The sequence below is a fragment of the Nicotiana tomentosiformis genome, chromosome 6 (genome assembly GCF_000390325.3).
Source record: "Nicotiana tomentosiformis chromosome 6, ASM39032v3, whole genome shotgun sequence".
Lineage (NCBI taxonomy): Eukaryota > Viridiplantae > Streptophyta > Magnoliopsida > Solanales > Solanaceae > Nicotiana > Nicotiana tomentosiformis.
In genome coordinates, this window is record NC_090817.1 from 126,019,858 (window position 1) to 126,045,497 (window position 25,640).

The 25,640-nt window shown below is 39.4% G+C and overlaps 1 protein-coding gene across 8 annotated transcripts; it reads right to left on the reverse strand.

Moving 5' to 3' along the window:
• Positions 1-1,432: 1,432 nt before the first annotated feature.
• LOC104108753 (uncharacterized) lies at positions 1,433-25,211 on the reverse strand. Of its 8 annotated transcripts, none has more exons than XM_070177781.1 (9): positions 24,953-25,211; positions 7,961-8,255; positions 7,614-7,877; positions 7,239-7,478; positions 3,936-4,142; positions 3,761-3,856; positions 3,599-3,693; positions 3,153-3,514; positions 1,433-1,691 (listed from the first exon to the last, which is right to left on the reverse strand). In XM_070177781.1, exons 2-4 carry the CDS (start codon positions 8,247-8,249, stop codon positions 7,321-7,323), a joined length of 711 nt encoding a protein of 236 aa, XP_070033882.1. In that variant the 5' UTR covers positions 8,250-8,255; positions 24,953-25,211; the 3' UTR covers positions 1,433-1,691; positions 3,153-3,514; positions 3,599-3,693; positions 3,761-3,856; positions 3,936-4,142; positions 7,239-7,320. The 8 variants fall into 8 exon arrangements, 3 of the variants coding, with proteins under 3 accessions (XP_070033882.1, XP_070033883.1, XP_070033881.1); XM_070177782.1 differs by lacking the exon at positions 24,953-25,211 and adding an exon at positions 6,182-6,310 and having other exon boundaries at positions 7,961-8,277; XM_070177780.1 differs by lacking the exon at positions 24,953-25,211 and having other exon boundaries at positions 7,961-8,275.
• Between the last annotated feature and the right edge of the window lie 429 nt (positions 25,212-25,640).

Genomic DNA, 25,640 nt, shown 5'->3' on the forward strand with positions numbered 1-25,640 from the left:
TCCAATCAAATCACATTATACAGGAGCAAATAAACAAGTATACATGTATGAAATGAGTGAATAACAAATCACATGCTCATGGACTTATATAAATGACATTCTAAGTGTAGGCATGTGCAAGTGTACTATCATAGGATTATATTTATCAGTCATTCATGGATTGAGCACGTATGTGGCCTCAAACATGGTGCAAATAGTTCACAACAATGTCACAAATGTGCGAAGCATCATAGTTAAAGGTTTAACAGTCAAATTCTAGGCTTATGAGAGCCTGAGCATAACCCGAACATGAATTAATAACCCTAGTGTACGCACATAGGTTCATCCCCACTCATGTGCGTACCCAATAGAACTAGTACCTCAACCGAGTTTAAATAAGATACTTACCTCAAACAAGCCAAATCCAATACCGAGCAAGCCAAACAATATTCTAGAAATGCCATCATGCACGTACCGACCTCCAAACATCTCGAAACTATCCAAAATAACTCAAAAATATCAACTAATGCTAAAGGAAACAAACCCAATCGATAAAGGTCGAATCTTTAATCAAAAGCCCAAAGTCAAGCAAAAAATTAACAAAAGTCAATGTCGGGCCAGCCTTGGATTCCGAATCCAAGCTTACCCGAGTGAAGCCTGAACTAATACAAGCTCACACGAATGAAAACCGACTCAATAGGAGTCTGATAGCTCAACCAATTTGCCAAAACATCGCTCTTGGATGTTCATAACCCAAGAGTCCAACCCACACTAGTTGGGTCCCATATCTCCCGATATACTCCTCCAAAACTCGTCAAATTCAAGTATGTTATTCTCCTAATATAGGAGAACAAAACCCCAAAAGAAATCGAGAAATAAACGCCTCTAACTCATTTTTAGTTTTTAAAATTTAGGACATTACCCTAGGTCAATTTAAAAAATCAAATGGGTTTTCAATTAAAATCATGGATTAAAGCTTAAACCAAGAGAATGAATCAAAGTTAAATACTTAGCTTATCACTACAGGAAAATAGGTCTTTAGCGATGGGAAATTCGGTCGTTAAAACTCCAAATCCAGTCGTTATCAGTCAATTACAATAGGATAAAAACTGGTCATCACCGGTCGTTAGTGCCTCTCTCGTTAAAGGTAAACGACTGGATTTTGATTCCATCGTAAAAACTCTTTTAACGATGGAAAGGAATCCAGTCGTTATACCAAGATTAGCGAGGGGATTTTTCCATCGTTATATGTCGTCCCAGTCGTTAAAAACTTCACTAACAGTAACTAATTTTCAGTCGTTGTTAGTATTTGGCGGCCGAAATTCCATTCGTTAATTGTATGTACTTTCAACGACATACTCTTTAAAAACCAAAATTTCTCTTCGCTAATATGAAATTTTAAGTAATAAATATATTACACGCATTTGAAATCATACAAAGAATGAAGTCAATATTGACATAAAACATCTTTTTTAATTATAGAGAACTAATCAAAGTAGCAATAATATTACATCCACATTGCATGATCCTTGTTTTCAATTCCTTAAAGAAAACAAAAAATTAAAGAGAAAGTAAAATAGTAGTTTGTACAGATGACGACTACAACTCCTAATAAAACAAAATAGATTTCCCTTGTTCTTCAACAATTCTAGCTGCTTCAACTTGCTCGGAACTATCTTTATGGAAAATTCTTCAAACTTCAGGCCCTTTATCTGTTAAAAAAGGTTCATATTAGTTGAGTAAGAAAACAAGATTTAAGATGGGTAAGTTTCTACCACACAGTAAAATATAAAACCACGAAGCGAAGAGCATCTCAAAGTACTATGAACTATCAGTGCTTCTTACAACTACATTACTAAATCCAACATTAAGCGTATCATGAAACGTATTACAAATGCTCGCCAACAGTATAATAGCCACAACATTGGGAGCAAATGATACAATACAAAAAAGTATTACTGTTCCCTCCTTTTTCACAATCATGTTTAGGAAGAACCTTAGAAGAAACTAATTATCTTTAACAAGAAAGAAATGCTTAAGATTGAATTATTGGTTATTTAGGACTTCACAAGTTACTGTATTACATAACCAAAATGATCATGTATTTTTGCCCAGTAATGATCTCCCTCAACATATCAAAGGCTCTTATCGGATAGACAACATGCAGGTAGTCACTTTTGGATATAAGCATAGAATAAACATCTTCGATGAAAGTTGACACTTCAGTTGATAGCCTATCTACTGTATTTTGGTAAGTCTGTTAGATAGGCTTAAAAGTTTTGGGTAGTGTTGACTGGGCTGGTCCAGTCACACTAAAACTAAGGGTAAGGATGTTTAATCCACCTCATTTTTGTACAACTATTTTCTATCAATGGCAGGGTCTCGCCACCATACGGCGATGTTATAATTAAAAACAAAACTTCAACCATGAGAGCAATGTGCAGAAGAAAACTAATAATGAGGCAGAAGCTAAGGCTGTGGTGGAGGCTCTTAGATATTGTATTGAACATGGCTATGTTCTTATTGACTTGCACACATATTCAATAATAGTGAAGAATGCATTAGAAGGAGAGTGGGTTGTTCCTTGGTCTGTAGCAAGAGAAGTGGAGGAGATCAAGCAACTAATGTCAAAATGCAATTTTACAATTTCCCATACACTTAGAGAAGGCAATAGATTGGCAGATCACCTTGCTAATTATGCACTGGATGTTGGCCCTACTGAATAAAGCTGTTTTGGTGAATTGGATATTTAAGGAAGGATGATCGTGAACGATGATAAATCTCAATGTCTATATCTCAGAATTAGAGTTGCTGGAGCTAGGAAAAAGAGGAAAAGAGGGGCACAATGGGGAGCAAAACTACTGAATGTAACAGAGAATCTGAACAATGCTGGGCAGAAAACTTTCTATGCAGTCTTTGGCAATACAATTCAGGCACATTGCATACAAAGTGGGATAAAATATCAATGCATCATGCTATTACACCAAACCAATATGGAATACAGGCAAAGGTTTCAAGGGGAAGCAGAGAGATGACACACAAAAATGATCGCAAATATAGTGTACTGGTTCGTTGTTGTACAGTAAACTTACTGAACAGTATGCAGGGCAAAACTATTTTTTCCTACATATGCAAGAGCTACTGGGAGGAAGAATGGTAGAAAGCTTACGAACCTGTTAAATATTAATTTCAGCTTGTACTTTGTTGACTTGAAGATGGTGCTGATGAAGGTTGATCAACCAGTAAGCTTATAATATGTGCATACTAAGAATCTATGTCGTCCATACGTATTTCTAGTGATTCTTTTACTTTTTTAGTTGCATTCAGCTCGGTCTGTAGTGATTCTTTTTCTTTTCGATGCATTCAGCTCAGCCAGTATTGCAGCCTTTGAGGAGCTACTGCCTTTCAACTCCTTAGTGGTTATACTACCCCCTAATCCAACCACATGACTCTTGTTTTGAGGTCCGAAGCATCTTTCTACTACCTCGATATTCGTAAGAGATGGCTCAGATTGTACCAGTTCTTGTATCTCAGCCTATAAAATACAAGAAAAATTAAAATAATAAAATACATCAAAATAAAATGAAGGATGTAAAATGAAGTTCATCAATAAACATACATATTTTTTACTAGCTTCAGGTTCTACAAGCGTGTCATTTTTCTTGTGAGTCTCAAAGAAGATAGTCGCCATGTTCGGTGGATTACCGTCTTTGCCTCCCTTCACATTTAAATAAACAAGTCAAACAAAGACGAGTTTTTTTTATAGGATTGCACTGTACACTTACCAGTTCGTAAATAATTTCTCTAATCGGCTTCTATCCGTACGATGAGGCATTCTCAACTTAGATCTATTGATCGAGTTTCTAATACTTGTTTCCTATATTAAGAACAAACCATTGAAATCATGAACTGTTACTTAAAATAATAAGAAGTTAAAAGTAGTTATGAAGTCTTACCTCAAAGTTTTCACTTAAAAAATGTTCCTTGACCAACCATTCCTAATTACTCTTGTCTACCTCATCCGGGACATCTTTTAGTGCTTCATGCAATGGCTTATACTTCACATACTTGTGCAATGATCCTCTCCAATTGGTCCATAACTTTCTCATATGATTTAACACATGATCTCTTTGATGATTCATGTCATCACTGTCAAATTTGTCCTAAATATTTTGCAAAATCATTAATCAAGAAAGTAAAAAATTTCATGTAAATTAAAAAAATGGATGCAGTCCACATTATGGCATATTCAATGTTTAGAACACGTACTAGGTTCAGATAAGATCTCTAAGTTTTATCAACGAACCTAACCTCTGTAATAGTTACATTTAGAGAGGAAAACAAATTGTGTATGCACAGAGACAAGAAATGTGACAGAAATCAGGATGCTTTCAAAAGAAAATCCGGAAAATAGAACATCAATAGTAAATGGTGGAGGAATCCCACCACTTGTACAACTACTGTCCTATCCAGATTCAAGAATTCAGGAACATGCAGTGACGACGCTTTTGAACTTATCGATTGACGAGACAAATAAGAGACTTATATCTGAGGAAAAACCTATCCCATCCATAATTGAGATACTGAAGAATGGAAATCTTGGTGCTAAAGAGAACTCTGCCGCAGCATTGTTTAGCTTATCTATGATGGATGAAAATAAACAAACTATAGGTTCATTTAACGGCACCCCACCATTGATAGATTTGTTAATAAATGGGACAATCAGAGGTAAGAAGGATGTAATAACTGCACTCTTCAATCTGTGTTTTATTGAGCAGAATGTGAGCTTGGCGACTAAAGCTGGGATTGTAGCACCGTTGTTTCAATTATTAGAGAACAAAAACTTAGACATGGTTGATGAGGCCCTGTCTATACAGTTACTTATTGCAACACATCAAGATGGAAGGCAAGAAATGGGAAAACTTTCTTTCATTGAAACACTAGTTAATCTGATCAGAGATGGCACTCCAAAGAACAAGGAATTTACAGTGGCTATGCTTCATAGGTTAAGCCTACACAATTCAAATCTTATGCTCGCAGCGCTTTAGTATGGTGTATATGAGCACTTAGTCCAGATTGCTGAGAGTGGGACTGATAGGTGCCAAAGAAAAGTTAAATCTATACTACAGCTTATGAGTAAACCAGAGCAGATTCCATGACAATCCAAGCCAAAATGTACATGTAAGATACAACCATGTAGTCTACCACATACTAGTGATTAGTTGTTCTTGTATACTTTTGTAAGAATTCAATTTTTTTCTTTTTCCCTTCTTGGATAGTTTAGGATAGTAAATTCTGTTTAGTTTATGTTAATACATGATCTCTTTTCCTATTAAAAAAAAAAAAGAAATGTGAGAGTTGACACCTTTTAATGATCCAGACCCTAGTATAAGTATCAATGACATGAAATTACAAGGAATGGGCAGACAACACTGGAAATTCACGACACAACTGCCCAGTTTTTGGATAGAGTTAATCATGTGCGACTGGACTTATTGGCAGGCAAAAGAGGGACTAAAGACTGCATTGAGGAGTCAATCCTCTGTGTATCTCACTAATACTAATTCTCAGCATTGGGGACTCACAAAGAGTTCATCATATTCATGCTGGAACTCATAAGAGTTGAATACCAAACAGTGCTGGCTCGCCTATGAGCATAGTAGCTAGACAGTTGAGGCAATGAAGAATACAGCCATTTGGGACTTTCTAAGGGAGAAACATCTGCACTTAGGGGCATCATACCTTTGTGTCAATAAGACATACAGGGGCATCATACCATTGTGTCAATAAAATACAGCTTAACTCTCACACCAGAAGAATTACTCAAGAGGAACAACTACTGTCCAGGTGCTCGATGATTAGCTATGACATGGGATTTTGGTGCTCAAAAATGGGATCGATGAGTGCATTCTGGACTGAAATCTCAGTGCACTTTATTACCCCCATATACCGAACAAAGTTGGTCTCAGAATTTTGCTCGAACTCACAAGAGATCTGCAGCAAACTATGCAAACTCACTCATGCGCACAACTGCTGGTATAAAGATTTCATATTTTACAGAGCAGTTGCGGTGGATCACAAGGTGCTACAGCTGGTACAATGCATTTGTATTAATCATATACAACACAAAGGATATAATGATCATGGTTTCTTGAGCTCATCACCACAAATCTGGATAATGCAAGATGCAAAAATTGCTCACTACAATCGACGAAGGCTGCCCAGGCAGCGTTACTGTGTAGGGGAATTATTTGAGGATAACACCACTTCCACAGGGCTAGTTTTTAATCATGATGTGTACACAGATGAAGCTCAGGTTGATCGACGATATCTGAGATGTAAAGATAGAAACGACATTTTACTGGAAAATCAAGGCCACACCAAGGCATTAGGCTTTGCGATTGTAATTGATATTCATTATGCGGATGATCATAGGACTCACACACTCAAGGAAGATGCAGATGCTGGTTTGGACATTAATTTAGAAGATTCACTGGATTCATTATGTTCAAAGTTGGGGCAGTAATGGTGATACAGAAAGATCTATTTGAGATTCTTTTTAAAATTCTAACTAGCATCTTAATTAGATAACACTTCATAGTCATAGAAACACACTCTCTAAGTTAGACACAGAGATTCAAGAAGTGATCCTAACAAGGGATGCAGTGAAAGACAACTTATAAATGCAAACCAGCTTATAAATCAAGATTCAGAGGAAACCAACTTACAGAGAAAATGTTCCTTTGTTTTCCAAGTTCAAATGTTATTATTTTGATGTGGTGAAGGTTAGAAATTTCAATTAGTAAGGATAAACCTGTCCCACTTTATGAGCAAACACTTAAACCTGCCCATGTTATGACACTCTTTCCATTTTAGGAAGTTTCAATTTGTTTTATAAAGAAGAAGTTTCAAAATCTGAACTTTGATATGATGCCTTTCCAATCAAACTATTCTTTCAACCATCAGTTAATATTTTTCTTTTACTATCACTAATGCAATGAGTCAAATTAACATCTTAAACAGTGTGTCTAGTCAAATACCATGACATATAATACCATTACATTTCAGGATGGTGAAAATAATTGAATGTAAAATGCAACAGATCATTTGTGGTATTAGCATTGATTAGAACTGCTTTAACAAAAATTTTCAGCCACCATCAGCATATCTACCATAGACCATAAACAGAGTGGGAACCGTAACAGAAATTTCAAGTACTTTCAATTAAAATATTGCTTTATAGTGCTTTAAATGCTTACCGTAACAGCTTGCCACATGTGTTCCAGCTTATCTTCTCCGATGTCCTTCCATGAATGTACTTGCAACGGACACATATTACGATCAAAAACTAGGAGGCATAAGATTATTACTATTATGTGCTAGCTTATTCTGCTCAAAAGATGTTGAGTTGTGATTTTTACTTTCCCCAACAAGATTTCTCTTTCCAACACTTCCTTTTGTCGAGGCCACAGATCTAACGCTTTGCCCGCGTCCCCTTGCTAAAGCACCAGGTTGACTGTAAGTGTCTCGTACATTCTTCGAAGTAGCTCCAACTTTTGAAGATTTTGATTTGAGTAAAGCATAAAATAACTTCCAATCTTATAACAAAAAAAAGAATAATTAAAACTTGAGACCTTGCATCATTTCAGCTTCTTGAGTGAAGGGAATATCTTCTTCCATCATATCAAAACCAGAAGGCATAAGATTATTACTATTATATGCTAGCTTATTCTGCTTAGAAGCCCCTAAGTTGTAATATTTAATCTCTCCATACAGATTTTTATTGCCAACATTTACTTTTGCAGAGCCCAAAGATCTAAAGCTTTGCCCTCGTCCCCTTGCTAAAGACGCAGGTTGAATGTATGCAAGATTTACATTCTTCAAAGCTGCTCCTGTTTCTGCAAATTTTGATTTATGTGAAACATAAAACCAATACCAGTTCAATAAGAAACAAAACAAAAAAAATTAAAACTTAAGAGACCTTGCTTCGCTTCAACGTTTTGAGCGAGGGGAGCATCGTCTTCCACCGAAGCGAAACCAGGGGGCACAAGATTATTAGTATGTGCAAGCTTATTCTGCTCAAAAGTTGTTGAGTTATGATTTTTACTTTCGCCAATCAGAGTTCTCTTTTCAATACTTATTTTTACAGATCCCAAAGATCCAAAGTTGTGTCCTCTTCCCCTTTCTAAAGCACCAGGTTGAATATATGCATGATGTACATTATTTGAAGTTGCTCCCATTTTAGACTTCTGAAATTTTGATGGATTCATGTCAACCTAAAATAAGATAAAAGTATAGAGTAATTGTTAGCTGAGAAAGATAAAAAAATCATTAAGAACAGTAATAAAATTATTTATCCACAAGTAATTTTCCATGCCAATATTATCGATAAAAGAATTAACCGTGTTAAAATTAGAAAATATAGATAAAATACAACAAGGTTGAACTTGTAAAACCACAGATTTAACGAGATATTGCAGCCAATTTTCTTACAACAAATATTCTACTAGTAATAATAAGACAAAAGTATGAGCCTTGAAAGAAGTCTGAGCATGATAAATTTGTAACTAGTGTTGGCATTATTGTAAAAGAAAAATATAAAATGACATTTATAATGAATCAACAGTATGCCAAATTATGCATTATTTTTTTTATAAGGTAGAAATTTTATTCTGAATGTACCACTTGGTACCAAATGAGTACATCAGATTGGAGGAAATATCCATAACAGTCGTTTATATTTTTAATCCTAGCAAGTCTAGAAAATCCATGAACTGATTCATATTAACTATCAGTTCCAGTTATCCTAGAAAAGTAAGAAGCAAGAGGCCGCAGGAAATAAATGTTAACAACATCCACTATAAAGGTTAAAAACCTTCATGAGTTCTTTTCCTTTTTATTTGTGTAGAATTCTCTAAATTCCCCAAATCATCATCCTTTTCTTGCAAAATGTCAAAAGTATCACGATGAAGAACTTTTCTTGCAACATGCCAGCCTTTATTTGAAGGATCATCGACATAAAATACTTGTAATGCTTGGTTTGTTAATACAAATGGCTCATTAGTTTTTAATAATCGCTGAGGATTAACACTCACAAAGCCATATTCATCAATTTTAACTCCCTTTTCTTCGTCATACACATCAAACCATATACATCTAAACAAGATCACTCTTTTTCCTCCAATAAATTGCAATTCAAGAATCTCAGTGAGTTCTCCATAATAATTAATATTTTTATTCTCTTCATCTGTCTCACCAACTACAACCACCCCGCAGTTTTGAGTTCTCAAACCCCTGTCATAGTCTTCCACATGAAACCTATATCCATTAGTAATGTAACCTTTGAGACGTCTCACATATGGCAGGGGACCACGTGACAAAGTGTAACGACTCGGCCGGTCGTTTCGACAGTTATAACCCCATTTTTCCTATTTCTACTTTTTTTTATGTTATTCAGCTATATTATATTATATCGGGTTAGTTGGTTCGGGTCCGAAAGGAACTCGGAGTGAAATGAGACACTTAATCTTATAATTGAAAATGTTGAGTTAGAAAAGTAGACCGGTTATGGACCAATATGTAAACGACATCGGATTTGAATTCTGATGGTTCCGTTAGCTCCGTTAGGTACTTTTGGACTTAGGAGTGCATTCGGGATGTGATTTGGAGGTACGTGGTAGAATTATGCTTGAATTGGCGAAATTGAAAATTTGGCGATTTCTGTCGGCAGTGAAAAATTTGATATCGGAGTCGGAATGGAATTCCGGATGTTGGAGTCGGCTCGTACTGTCACTTGTGACGTGTGTTCAAAATTTGAGATCATTCGGAGGTGGTTTGGTTGGTTTTGGCATAGGTTGCCAAATTTGGAAATTTAGAAGTTCTTAGGCTTGAATCTGAGGGTAATTTAATGATTTGATGTTGTTTTGAGTGATTCGAAAGTTTGACTTAGTTGGTATGTTGATATATGACTTATTGGTATTTTTGGTTGAGGTCCCGAGGGCCTCGGAGTAATTCCGGGTGGTTAACGGATTTGTTCAAGGTGGAAAATACAGCTGGAGCTGCTGTTCTGGTGTGTCCGCACCTGCGGATTGGAAACCGCAGGTGCGATGATCGCAGGTGCGTGGAAGGCTCGCAGATGCGGATATGGTCGCAAATGCGAAGAATGGATCGCACATGTGGGCTCGCAGGTGCGAGGAGACTGCCGCAGGTGCGAAGTCTGGTCAGTTAAGTGGAATGCGCAGGTGTGCACCGGTGTCCGCAGATGCAGAAGCGCAGGTGTGAGAAAGGGTCTGCAGGTGCGGAATTCCTGGGCAAAAACCATAAATAGAACCCTTCACGAATTTTCGTCATTCTTCACAATTTCAACTCGATTTTTGGAGCTTTTGGAGGGGTTTGAAGAGGGAATCAAGGGGATTTCGTTGAGGTAAGTTACTTGAGCCCTAATATTTGTATATATGATGATTTTCCATTATTTTAATCATGGTACTTAGTGAAAATGAGGGGTTAGGGCTTGGAATATTTGGAGAGTAATTTAAGGATTTGAAGGACCAAACAATGTCGGATTTTGATAAATTTGGTATGCTTAAACTCGTGAGTGAATGAGCTTTCTAGTTTTGTGAATTCTGTTGGATTTCGAGACATGGGCCCGGGGGCCGGGTTTGAGCCAATTTCGGGTTTTGGTCTAATTTTGTAGTTTTTCTTGTGGAATTCATTCCATTAGCACGTATTGATGGTATTGTACTGATTGTGAATAGATTCAGAACATTTGGAGGCCGAATTCAGAGGCAAGAGCATTGCGGGTTAGAGATTTGACCGATTTGAGGTAAGTAACGATTGTAAATCTAGTCCTGAGGGTATGCCACCCCGAATTTTGTATCATTCTACTATTTTTAGTGATGCACATGCTAGGTGACGGGCGTGTGGGCGTGCACTGTTGGAGATTCATGACTTGGTCCGTCCCGTAGCAACTGTAAAGTTGCATACTTTGTTGAAACTATATGATACTTATATGTTTTAGAAAGAATTTCTCTAAATTGGGCTGAATGCCATGTTTGGGCCTTGCGCCACTGTTGTTTGGATAATTAGGGGCTGTTTCTTACCATCCTCTAATTGTTTTCGATTAAAAATCTATACTCAGTCATGTTTATACTTGTTTACCGCATAACTCAGTTTTATGACTCTATTTTGATGCATATAAATGTTTTGGGCCGAATGCCCTGTTTTACTGAAATGCCCAAGTGGCTTGAGAGGTTTATGACTGAGTGAGGCCGAGGGCCTAATTTGTGAGGATGAGTGTGGATCGGGGCTGCCCGCCTGCAGCATATTTATGACTGAGTGAGGTCGAGGGCCTGATTTGTGAGGATGAGTGTGGATCGGGGCTGCCCGCCTGCATCATACTTTATTATTATAGAGCTTGGGCTGAAGGAGCCCCTCCGGAATTTGTACACACCCCCAGTGAGTGCAGGTACCTACTGAGTGCGAGTGCCGAGTGTTGAGTGCCGAGTGCTGAGTGACTGGGAGGCATGAGTGATTGTGAGGTATGCCCGAGTGGCAAGAGTGATTGTGAGGTATGCCCGAGTGGCAAGAGTGACTATGAGTTTTGCCCGAGGGGCTATTTATGATTTCATCGTTTTGCTCACCTTTGCATTAAGCCTTTGTTTGAAAAACTATTGGAAAAATATCTTTAAATAATTTTTTACTGGAACCGAGTTAAACGAGATGATTTGATTCAACCACTGATTTTTTAAAGCATGCTGTACTTTACTGAGATTTCATGATATGGACGTTATATGTTTTATTGCTCGTCACTACTACTCAGTCTTTATTTATTGGTGTTACTTACTGAGTTGGTGTACTCACATTACTCACTGCACCTTGTGTGCAGATTCAGGTGTAGCTGGACATGGTAGCGGTTATTGAGTGTTCTGGTTGCAGATTTTCTTGAAGATAGCAAGGTAGCTGTTTGGCTATCGCAGCCCCTGATCTTCTCCCTCTTATCTTCCTCTAGTTGTATTTAGGTATTTCTAGGCTGGGTTAGCCTTGATATTGTTAGACAGATTGTAGTAGATGCTCATGACTAGTGACACCCCGATGTTGGGCTTTTCTTTTCCGCACTTTTGTTTTTCTTTGATTTGAACTCTTTAAATGAAGGTTTTATGTTAAATAATATCGAAATTATCTTGGAAATGAAAATATCGGTTTTGTTTGGAAATGAGTCGGCTTGCCTAGTTCCACGATAGGCGCTATCACGACAGGTTAGGTTTTTGGGTCGTGACAGATTTGTATTAGAGCCTAGGTCACATAGGTCTCGCGAGTCATGAGCGGGTTTAGTAGAGTCTTGTGGATCGGTATGGAGACGTCTGTACTTATCTTCGAGAGGCTGCAGAACTTTTAAGAAACTCCACATTCTTGAATTCTTGTCGTGCGAATTTGTTGATTCTAGTAACTAAACATCTGTTGTTTCATTCTCTCACAGATGGTGAGGACTCGTACTACCGGTCAGGAGGACCAGCCACCAGTACCACCTGCCAGGGCTGCGAGAGGCCGAGGCCGCGGTAGAGGCCGTGGTAGGGCAAAGGTGCAGCCCGTACAGCAGCCGGGGCAATACCTGCAGATCCACTGGTTGTCCCATATCAGGACCAGGTTCGAGTTATTGATACACCAGCTCAGGCACCACATGTGCCTATTGTGATTCCAGGCCTTCAGGAGGCCCTAGCTCATATTCTGACGGCATGTACTGGCCTTGCTCAGGCGGTCTCTATTTCGACGGCCGCAGCCACTTCTCAGGCCAGGGGAGGCACTCAGACTCCCGTCGCTCACACACCCGAGTAGGTTATTCAGGGACTTCAGACACCAGAGGCACCACCAGCCCAGCCGGTTGCTGTTGCTCAGAATTATGTGGTTCTTGCTATGCCTAAGGATGATTAGCGTAAGTCGGAGAGGTTTGGGAAACTTCAGCCACCACCTTTCAGTGGCACAGAGAGAGAGGGTGCTCAGGACTTTTTGGACAGGTGTCAGAGGATACTCCGTACTACTGGTATTTTGGATACTTGTGGGGTCTCATTCACTACCTTTCAGTTTTCTGGGGCTGCACTCAAATGGTGGGAGACTTACGAGAGGCGCAGGCCTGTTGGCGCAGCACCCCTTACTTGGCAGCAGTTCTCCGTGGTCTTTTTGGAGAAGTTCATTCCTCGATCTCGTAGAGAGGAGCTGCACAGACAGTTTGAGCAGCTTCGCCAGGGTGATATGTCTGTAACACAGTATGAGATGCGGTTATCTGAGTTGGCCCGTCATGCGATCTGGTTGGTTCCCACGGACAGGGAAAGGATCATGAGGTTTATTGATGGTCTCACTTATCAGCTACAGTTGCTCATGACCAGAGAGAGGGTTTTGGGTGCTACCTTTGATGAGGTTGTCAACATTGCTCGGCAGATTGAGATAGTTCGCAGTCAGGAGAGGGTTGAGAGGGATGCCAAAAGGCCTCATGGTCAGGGTGGATTCAGCGGTGCTCCTTTTGGGGGTCAGTTCCAGCACGGTAGAGGTCATCATTTCAGACAGGCTCAGTCAGCTCGGCCATTTCATCGGGGTGCATCATCTGGCCATGGTTCTCACAGTTCTCATTAGGGCCACTCATCACTTAGTGCCCTTCCAGTTCAGAGTTCGTCCCGTGCTCCACCTGTTCAAGGCTCTTCCATGCCAGGTTCTTTTACCAGTCATCCTGGTGCTATGGGTTCCCTTCAGTTTCCGCCACAAGCACCAGGGAGTTGTTTTGAGTGTGGGGAGCTTGGGCATATGTGGAGGCAGTGTCCTCGTCGTCATGGAGGTCTATCTCAGCAGATGAGTCAGCCTCCGACTACAGCACCAGTTACCTCACCACCCGCCCAGTTAGCTCGGGGTGGAGGTCAGTCAGCTAGGGGTCGCCCTAGAGGGAGGGGCAGATCAAGGGGTGGTCAGGCCCGTTTCTATGATCTCCCTGCCAGACCAGATGCTATTGCTTCAGATGCTGTGATTATAGGTATTATCTCAGTTTGTCATAGAGATGCCTCGGTATTATTTGATCCTGGTTCCACGTATTCATATGTTTCCTCGTATTTCGCCCATTTTCTGGATATGCCCCGTGAGTCCTTAGTTTCATATGTACATGTATCTACTCCTGTAGGCGATACTATTATTGTGGACCGCGTATATCGATCATGTGTGGTGACTATTGGGGGTCTGGAGACCCGAGTGGATCTATTGTTGCTCAAGTATGGTTGACTTTGATGTGATATTGGGTATGGATTGGTTATCTCCATGTCTTGCTGTTCTAGATTGTCACGCTAAGATGGTGACGTTGACTATGCCGGGAAATCCGAGGGTTGAGTGGAGCGGTTCTGTAGATTATGTACCAAGTAGGGAGATTTCATATTTGAAGGCTCAACACATAGTTGAGAAAGGTTGCCTATCTTATTTGGCTTTTGTGAGGGATGTTAGTGCAGAGACTCCTGTCATTGATTCTATTCCGGTGGTACGTGATTTTCCGGATGTGTTTCCTGCAGACCTGCCGGGCATGCCGCCTAATAGGGATATTGACTTTGGTATTGATTTGGTGCCGGGCACTCAGCCCATTTCTATCCCACCATATCGTATGGCACCGGCGGAGTTGAAGGAATTGAAAGAACAGCTTCAGGAACTCCTTGATAAGGGGTTTATTCGGCCTAGTGTGTCACCTTGGGGTACATCGGTTCTATTTGTGAAGAAGAAGGATGGTTCCATGAGAATGTGTATTAATTACAAGCAGTTGAACAAGGTCACAGTCAAGAACAAGTATCCTTTGCCTCGTATTGATGATTTATTCGACCAGCTTCAGAGAGCGAGGGTGTTCTCCAAGATCGATTTGAGGTCCGGTTGTCACCAGCTGAAGATTCGGGATTCAGATATTCTTAAAACAGCTTTCAGGACCCGATATGGCCATTATGAGTTCTTGTTGATGTCTTTTGGGCTGACCAATGCCCCAGCAAAGTTCATGCATTTGATGAACAGTGTATTTCAGCCCTATTTGGACTCATTCATTGTTGTATTCATTGATGACATCCTGGTGTACTCTCGTGGCCAGGAGGAGCACGCTCAGCATTTGAAGATTGTATTACAAAAATTTAGGGAGGAGAAGCTTTATGCAAAGTTCTCCAAATATGAGTTTTGGCTCAGTTCAGTAGCATTCTTGGGGAACGTGGTGTCCAGTGAGGGTATTCAGGTGGATTCGAAGAAGATAGAGGCAGTGCAGAGTTGGCCCAGACCGTCCTCAGCCACGGAGATTAGGAGCTTTCTTGGTTTGGCGGGTTACTACCGTCGCTTTGTGGAGGGATTTTCATCTATTGCATCGCCCTTGACCAAACTGACCCAAAAGGGTGCTCCATTCAAGTGGTCGGATGAATGTGAGGAGAGCTTTCAGAAGCTCAAGACTACTTTGACCACAACTCCAGTGTTAGTTCTGCCATCAGCTTCAGGTTCTTACACCGTGTATTGTGATGCCTCGAGGATAGGCATTGGTTGTGTTTTGATGCAGACGGGTAGGTGATTGCCTATGCCTCGCGCCTGCTTAAGACCCATGAGAAGAGCTATCATGTCCATGATCTTGAGTTAGCAGCCATTGTTCACGCCTTGAAGATTTGGCGTCATTATTTGTATGGGGTTCATTGTGAGATCTATATAGATCACCAGAGTCTGCAGTATCTGTTAAAGCAGAAGGATCTTAATTTGCGTCATCGGAGATGGTTGGAGATTCTTAAAGACTATGATATCACTATTTTGTACCATCCGGGGAAGGCCAATGTGGTGGCCTATTCTTCGAGTCGTCGGGCAGAGAGTTTGGGGAGTTTAGCATATCTTCCAGCAGCAGAGAGACCTTTGGCATTTAATGTTCAGGCCTTAGTGAGCCAGCTTGTCAGATTAGATATTTCGAAGCCTAGTCGGGTATTGGCTTGTATGGTCTACAGGTCTTCTCTTTATGACCGTATCAAGGGGCGTCAGTATGATGACCCTCACTTGCTCGTTCTTCGGGACGGGGTTCGGAGAGGTGATGCTAGGGATGTGACTATTGGTGATGACGGCATGCTGAGAATGCAGGGTCGGATATGTGTGCCTAATGTGGATGGGCTTCAAGAGTTGATTCTTGAGGAGGCCCATAGCTCGCGGTATTCCATCCATCCGGGTGCCACAAAGATGTACCAGGATTTGAGGCAGCACTATTGGTGGAGGCGGATAAAGAAGGATATAGTTGGGTTTGTGGCTCGGTGTCTCAACTGTCAGCAGGTTAAGTATGAGCATCAGAGACCAGGTGGCTTGCTTCAGAGATTAGAGATCCCAGAGTGGAAGTGGGAGCGGATCACCATGGACTTTGTAGTTGGGCTCCCATGAACTTTGAGGAGGTTCGATGCTATTTGGGTTATTGTGGATCGGTTGACCAAGTCCGCGCACTTTATTCCAGTTGGTACTACTTATTTTTCAGAGCGGTTGGCTAAGATTTACATCCGAGAGATTGTTTGCCTACATGGTGTCCCAGTTTCCATCATTTCATATAGGGGCACTCAGTTCACATCGCAGTTTTGGAGGGCCATGCAACGAGAGTTGGGTACTCAGGTTGAGTTGAGCACAACTTTTCACCCTCAGACGGATGGGCAGTCCGAGCGCACTATTCAGATATTGGAGGACATGTTGCGTGCTTGTGTCATTGACTTTGGGGGTTCATGGGACCAGTTTCTACCACTCGCGGAGTTTGCATATAACAATAGTTATCAATCGAGTATTCAGATGGCTCCGTACGAGGCTTTGTATGGGAGGAGGTGTAGATCTCCGGTTGGATGGTTTGAGCCGGGTGAGGCTAGGCTCTTAGGTATAGACTTGGTTCAGGGAGCATTAGATAAGGTGAAATTGATTCAGGAGCGGCTTCGCACGACGCAGTCTAGGCAGAAGAGCTACGCAGATAGGAAGGTCTGTGATATGTCTTTTATGGTTGGGGAGAAGGTTTTGCTGAAGGTATCACCCATGAAGGGTGTTATGAGGTTTGGGAAGAGGGGCAAGTTGAGCCCCCGGTTCATTGGGCCTTTAGAGGTGCTTCAGAGGATTGGGGAGGTGGCTTATAAGCTTGCCTTGCCACCCAGCTTGCCGAGTGTGCATCCAGTGATTCATGTTTCCATGCTCCAAAAGTATATTGGAGATCCGTCCCATGTTTTGGATTTTAGCACGGTTCAGGTGGAGGGTGATATGACTTAAGATGTGTAGCCGGTGGCTATTTTGGATCTACAGGTTCGAAGGTTAAGGTTAAAGGATATAGCTTCAGTGAAGGTGAAATGGAGAGGTCAGCCTGTGGAGGAGGCCACCTGGGAGACCGAGCGGGAGATGCGGAGCAGATATCCATGCCTATTCGAGACTCCAGGTATGTTTCTAGACCCGTTCGAGGACGAACGGATGTTTAAGAGAGGGAGGATGTAACGACCCGGCCGGTCGTTTTGAGAGTTATAACCCCATTTTTCCCATTTCTACTTATTTTTGTGTTATTCAACTATATTATGTTATATCGGGTTAGTTGGTTCGGGTCCGAAAGGAAATCGGAGTAAAATAATACACTTAGTCTCATAATTGAAAATTTTGAGTTAGAAAAGTGGATCGGATATGGACCTATGTGTAAACGACCTCGGATTTGAATTCTGATGGTTCCGTTAGCTCCGTTAGGTGATTTTGGACTTAGGAGTGCGTCCGGGATATGATTTGGAGGTCTGTGGTAGAATTAGGCTTGAATTGGCGAAATTGGAAATTTGGCAATTTTGGTCGGCAGTGAAAATTTTGATATCAGGGTCGGAATGGAATTTCGGAAGTTGGAGTAGGTTCGTAGTGTCACTTGTGACGTGTGTACAAAATTTGAGGTCATTCGGATGTGGTTTGGTTGGTTTTGGCATCGGTTGCCGAATTTGAAAATTTAGAAGTTCTTAGGCTTGAATCTGAGGGTAATTTGATGATTTGATGTTGTTTTGAGTGATTCGAAGGTTCGACTAAGTTGGTATGTTGATATATGACTTGTAAGTATTTTTGGTTGAGGTACCGAGGGCCTCGGGGTGATTCCGGGTGGTTAACGGATTTGTTGAAGTTGGAAAATGAAGCTGGAGCTGCTGTTCTGGTGTGTCCGCACCTGCGGATTGGGAACCGCAGGTGCGATGATCGCAGGTGCGTGGAAGGCTCGCAGATGCAGATATGGTCGCAGATGCGAAGAATGGATCGCACATGCGGGCTTGCAGGTGCGAGGAGACTGCCATAGGTGGGAAGTCTGGTCAGTTAAGTGGAATGCGCATGTGCGCACCTGTGTTCGCAGAAGCGGAAGCGCAGGTGCGAGAAAGGGTCCGCAGGTGCGGAATTCCTGGGCAGAAATCATAAATAGAACCCTTCGCGAATTTTGGTCATTCTTCACAATTTCAACTCGATTTTTGGAGCTTTTGGAGGGGTTTGAAGAGGGAATCAAGGGGATTTCGTTGAGGTAAGTTACTTGAGCCCTAATACTTGTATATATGGTAATTTCCCATTGTTTTAATCATGGTAATTAGTGAAAATGAGGGGTTAGGACTTGGAATTTTTGGAGAGTAATTTAAGGATTTGAAGGACCAAACGATGTCGGATTTTGATGAATTTAGTATGGTTAGACTCGTGAGTGAATGAGCTTTCTAGTTTTGTGAATTTTGTCGGATTTTGAGACGTGGGCCCGGGGGCCAGGTTTGAGCCAATTTTGGATTTTGGTCTAATTTTGTAGATTTTCTTGTGGAATTCATTCCATTAGCTCGTATTGATGGTATTGTACTGATTGTGAATAGATTCGGAGCATTTGGAGGCTGAGTCTAGAGGCAAGAGCATTGCGGGTTAGAGATTTGACCGGTTTGAGGTAAGTAACGATTGTAAATCTAGTCCTGAGGGTATAAAACCCCGAATTTTGTATCATTCTACTATTTTTAGTGATGCACATGCTAGGTGACGGGCGTGTGGGCATGCACTGTTGGCGATTCGTGACTTGGTCCGTCCCGTAGCAACTGTAAAGTTGCATACTTTGTTGAAACTATATGATACTTATATGTTTTAGAAAGAATTTCTGTAAATTGGGTTGAATGCCATGTTTAGGCCTTGCGCCAATGTTGTTTGGACCCTTAGGGGCTGTTTCTTACCATCCTCTCATTGATTTCGACTGAAAATCTATACTCAGTCATGTTTATACTTGTTTACCGCATAACTCAGTTTTATGACTCTATTTTGATGCATATAAATGTTTTGGGCCGAATGCCCTGTTTTACTGAAATGCCCGAGTGGCTTGAGAGGTTTATTACTGAGTGAGGCCGAGGGCCTAATTTGTGAGGATGAGTGTGGATCGGGGCTGCCCGCATGCAGCATATTTATGACTGAGTGAGGCCGAGGGCTTGATTTGTGAGGATGAGTATGGATCGGGGATGCCCGCCTGCAGCACACTTTATTATTATAGCGCTTGGGCTGAAGGAGCCCCTCCGGAGTCTGTACATACCCCCGGTGAGCGCAGGTACCTATTGAGTGCGAGTGCCGAGTGACTGGGAGGCAATAGTGATTGTGAGGTATGCCCGAGTGGCAAGAGTGATTGTGAGGTATGCCCGAGTGGCAAGAGTGACTGTGAGGTTTGCCCGAGGGGCTGTTTATGATTTCATCGTTTTGCTCACCTTTGCATTGAGCCTTTGTTTGAAAAACTGTTGGAAAAATATCTTTAAATAATTTTTTACTGGAACCCGGTTTAAACGAGATGATTTGATTCAACCACTGATTTTTTAAAGCATGTTGTATTTTACTGAGATTTCATGATATGGACGTTATATGTTTTATTGCTCGTCACTACTGCTCAGTCTTTATTTATTGTTGTTACTTACTGATTTGGCGTACTCACGTTACTCCCTGCACCTTATGTGCAGATTCAGGTGTAGCTGGATACGGTAGCGGTTATTGAGTGTTTTGGTTGCAGATTTTCTTGGAGATAGCAAGGTAGTTGTTTGGCGATCGCAGCCCCTGCTCTTCTCCCTCTTATCTTCCTCTAGTTGTATTTAGCTATTTCCAGGCTGAGTTAGCCTTGATATTGTTAGACAGATTGTAGTAGATGCTCATGACTAGTGACACCCCGATGTCGGACTTTTCTTTTCCGCACTTTTGTTTTTCTTTGATTTGAATTCCTTAAATAAAGGTTTTATGTTAAATAATATCAAAATTATCTTAGAAATAAAAATATCGGTTTTGTTTGGAAATGAGTCGGCTTGCCTAGTTCTACGATAGACGCCATCACGACAGGTTAGGTTTTTGGGTCGTGACACAAAGTGAGCAAATCTTCCATTTTCATACAGTTATTACATTTGTACAATTCTACAACCTATCAAAATCAATTATATAATTTAATTAGCAAATACTATATAAAAAAATTATGTTTAAAAAAATAACAATAGTATATAACTAGTACTAACCTTTTTTTAACCAACTAATGAACTCCCTATCTGAATATTGTTTAGAGGTATCACCTGAAATTTGTAAAAACTCTCTACAAAAAATTAAAGAATAAAATATTATTTTAATTGAAATCATGGATAAAGTATATGTGAATTATTATGTCGAATCAATACTTACTCAAGAAATGGTAGAATTTCATCACAGTTCTTCAAAATATAAATATGTGCTTGCTCTAATTCATCTGGATTAAGTTTTTCTAATTTTCCATCTCGTAATTCCTTTCCAGGTTGACAAAAAATTGTTAAACCTCCATCAGATTCAATAACACCACCATCATAATTCCGCTCAAGGTGATTGAACTTTGTTTCCATTGTATGGAAATACCTTGAGCATAAAGTCAAACATTCAGTTGCCAAATATTCCTCCGCGATAGAACCTTCTGGGCAAGCCCTATTACCAACTAAAGATTTTAAAAAGTATAGCTATCGCTCCACTGGATACATCAATCGATATTGAATAGGTCCAACAATCATAGCTTTATTAGCTAAATGAATCGGCAAGTGCACCATTACATCATAAAACGAAGAAGGGAATACCTTTTCTAACTTGCCCAGAGTTATAGGAATTCGAGCTGCTATCTGTTCTAACTCATCCATTCTTAAAGATTTTGCTCCAAGCAAGTTGAAAAATAAAGATAACTCAATAAGATGTTCACAAACAGATTTGCAAAGCATACCACGTATAGCAAGTGGAAGTAAATATTGTAGAAGAACATGGCAATCATGATTTTTTAGGCCTGAAATTTTGCGATCTTTACAGTTGACACACTGAGATATATTTGATGAATATCCATCTGGGACCTTTAAGTTCTTTAGGAATCTGAAAAATTTGTTCTTCTCTTCAGGAGATAACGTGTAACATGATGTTGGTAGATCATAGTTATCCCCATTTTTAATTGGATGAAATCTTTCCTTATGTTCATTGCTTGAAAATTCAATCGAGATTTTATGGTATCTTTAGGTTTTCATTTGATATTTAAGATTGTCCCCAAAATATTATCACATACATTTTTCTCAATATGCATCACATCTAAATTATATCGCAACAATAGAGTTTTCTAATAGGGAAGATCAAAGAAAATACTCTTTTTATTCCAATTATCACCCCTACTCTCATGTGATTTTTTAGTCTTCTTCTTTGGATCCTTTGTTAGTGGTAAACCATCTAAATCAGCCAATTGATCAAGTATATCCTCATCGGATAAAATTTTGGGTGGTAGTCTTCGCTCCTTAGTGCCATCAAATGACTCTTTATCATTCCTCCATTTGTGATTAAGAGGAAGAAAGCGTCTATGACCCATATAACACTGTTTTCTACCATTTTCTAACCTAATTGAGGGTATTTCTTTATTGCAATATGGGCAAGCCAATTTTCCTTTTGTACTCCATCCAGATAAATTTGCATAAGCCGAAAAGTCATTAATGGTCCATAATAAAGTTGCATGCAACATAAAGTTCTGTCTAGTTGACGCATCAAAGGTCTCCACTCCAGTTTCCCATAATTCCTTTAATTCATCCATCAAAGGCTGAAGATAAACATAAATTGCATCTCCCGGACTTTCAGGACTAGGAATAAGCATCGACAAAATAAAATTTTCTTGCTTCATACATAGCTAAGATGGTAAATTATAAGGAATAAGTACAACATGCCAAATGCTATACGGAGTTCTAAAACTTCCAAATGGTTGAAAACCATCACTAGCAAGTCCAAGACGAACATTACGAGGTTCATCGGCGAAAGATTGGTGAAGTTCATCACACTTTTTCCATGCCATTGAGTCAGTTGGGTGCCTCATTATTCCATCGTCAACTCTTTTGTCATGATGCCATGTCATTAAAGATGATATCTTTGAGGACATAAACAACCTTTGGAGTCTTGGCTTTAAGGGAAAATAACGTAAAATCTTGTGTGCTATCTTTTTCCCACTCTTAAATTTAGTTTATCCACTATGTTTATCCTCTTTCCATCTAGACGCTCCAAAAACTTTGCAAGATTCAAGAAACTTGTCATCCTTCCAATATAACATACAATTATTCTTACACGCATCAATCTTCCTGTAAGAAAATCCAAGATCCTGAATTATCTCCTTTCCCTCATAATATGAATCTGGCAAGTTTGATTCGTTAGGCAATAGATCTTCCTTCAACATCTTCAACAACATTGTAAATGACTCATGACTCCAATACCCAATACCTTTGATATGAAGTAATTTAACCATAGTAGAAAGTTTAGAAACTTTTGAATTTTGGTACAATGGTTGCTCAAAATCCTTTAAAAGCCTATAAAAAATTTTTGCTTCAAGATTTGGTTCTTCCTCAAGAAAATCATCACCATCAGTGTTCGTATTGTCTGCATCAAAATCAGGGTATAAATCTCTTAGGATTCCATGTATTTCATCCTCACCATCAGCTTCTTCAATGTCATCATCTTCTACATCTTCTGGAGTTGATTGTGGCTCGCCTAACTTTTCTCCGTGGTGATACCAAAAAGTATAATTTTTAATTATTCCATATACTATTAAATGTGACTTAACCATCTCATGTGTTTTCGAAGATGTGTTACAACATTTGATACATGGACAGCGTATTACACGCGCTTCACTTAATCTTGTAAAAGCAAAATCCAAAAAGCTGTCCACCCCAAGCTTGTAAGCATTACCAAGTCGGTCATGGACAAGTTCCATCCATTTCTTATCAGGTGCCATAATCTGGTACTTGTGTAATATATATATGTATATATGATTAAAATATACGTATTAGCTAGAAGTAAACATTTATTCTACAAGCCAACAAATAAGCAAATACTTCAACTTGTATGTAGTACAAATGTATACTAAAGCAAAATCGATAATAATTATCGTATCAGCTTTTAAATCCTTAATTCAAATTGAAAAATCTAAAGTAAAAGCAAACAGAGGTTACATATGTGAGCTTTCTAAGTATCACAGCCACGATCAATCATATATTATAGTAAAAGTAGGAAGCTCCTAGCGTCAAACTTGAATTACCAAAATGCCCATAAAAAATTGAATACCCATTTTATCCTCAATCAAAAACATTGTATACTTTATAACAAAATTCTACCATAATAAATTTATAAGCTACTAAACGTTTTTTCATGTGCAACGTAAATAAGCATTGAAAATGAAAATAGTAACAGAACTACGTAGGTAACATTGATTCAAGCAATCTTGAAGGATATATAATTACTACTTATTTATTGTGATTAGTGATGGTAAGTCATATAAAAAGTAATTTTAAACTCTATATAGTAAGGAAATAAAAGATATTGACAGGCTCAGTCTCTTCTCCTCCTCCATTGTTAGAATTACTACGTTCAATGATGACCATCTCCTTTTACAAGTTATCTGAATGTTCTAGGATTGGTCTAGGATTGGTCTATATGGAGTGAAGAAAAGCAAGTAATTAGTGCAAGAGACACTACTGGGGAGCAATATGCGCTATGATTTTGGCGTTGATTCACCACAACCTTTGCACTTCTAAACTAAGTTTCTGTATACAATAGGAAGATCAATGTTCATTTTTATTAACTGAAATTTTCCCCCAGCTTGCTGTATCAGTTTTTAGAGGACTCTTCATAAACAAGATAAGTTTTGGCCCGTCTCTTTAATGAAATGTCTTTTCTATTCAGCAGACAAATAAACCTCAAACCTCAAGAATTCTCTGTTGGACAAAGTGCCTACTCAACATACATCAGTTTCATCGATCAAAGCAGTGCCCCTAATAAGAAGGTATACCCAAAAATAAACTAACTAGATATCTTCTTATCTTCTAACGAAATTCATGTTGCATTTCTTTAGCATCACTACATTTTTTTATTACTGCACTTCTTTAGCATTTTATCCAAGCCAATATTTTTTGTCAATTAGTAAGTTTAGCATCTACTATATAGAGTTCTGAAACAAATATGATTTTACTCTTTTTTCATACAGGCAATGCAGAGTCACATGTAATCAAATGATTCAATTGAATTCGCTACGCCGAAAAATTATACTGTGCAAATAGGAGATAATTTTTTTGTACATATATAAAAGTTTGAATTATGTGTAAATTCGGAATCCCCTTATAAGAATTTCTAGCTGCAACGCGTATAGGACCTCTCTCGCAAACTATAACAGATTAAGAATCCAAAAAGTTTACCTATCGTGCATTGAAATAAGAAGCATAAAATGGCACAGAAAGAAGAAGATGAGAAAAACAACAACTTTGATGGAAAGCAGTTGGTTCTGTGCATTGAAAAATTGCAAGAAATATACTGAAACAGAACAATGATCATATAAATCTGAAAGGCATCGATGTAACTATATATCTGAAAAATATACATGTAATTCTAATAAGAAATCCAATATTTAAAAAGCATAGAGATAACAAAAAGACCCAATTTCACAATAATTACAACTATAAATTTAGCGACTTGAGTTTACCTTGACGAGAAGGAAAATGGAACCCAGCTATTAGCGTTGACACAGATTCACCACAAAGCACACAAATTATAAGCTACGTACAGCAAGAAGACCAAATCTTTTTGTGATTATTTGTTGAGTTTTGCTCTGTATATATATAGTGTTAATCACTTGAGAACTTCGCTGATCGAGTAGCGGGCAGTTGCAGCGAGCGCCCTATTTGTTCGTGATTCTTTGCCTCTTCTTTGCTGAACTTGGTGTACGTGTTTTGGGATAACATTAGAGTGAGAGAATATAGGGTGTTTTTTATTAATTTGGGGGATATGGGCGGACAGTTGGTTGAGGAAAAAAAATGAGGGAATAATTAGCGCTTATTTTTCATTTTATTCAGATTTAACGAGGGGATTGACACAATTTGAAAGACCGGAAATTATTCCCTCGTAAAAAATACAGTAAGAAAAGATTTTAACGACCGGAATAAATATTGGCCGCTATAAGCATATATATAACGACCGGATTAATTTCCTTTCGTAAAGAAGTGGTCGTTAAAGACCTCTTTTTCCTATATGGTTTAGACCGTACCCCATAGAAGAAACTTGAAGAACATCCTTGAATTCCCTCAATCCCAAACTTTCAAGATGAGAAAAACTCCAACAACACTAATAGCCAAAAATACGTTCAATCTCGTTTCTTGTGCCAAACGATTTTG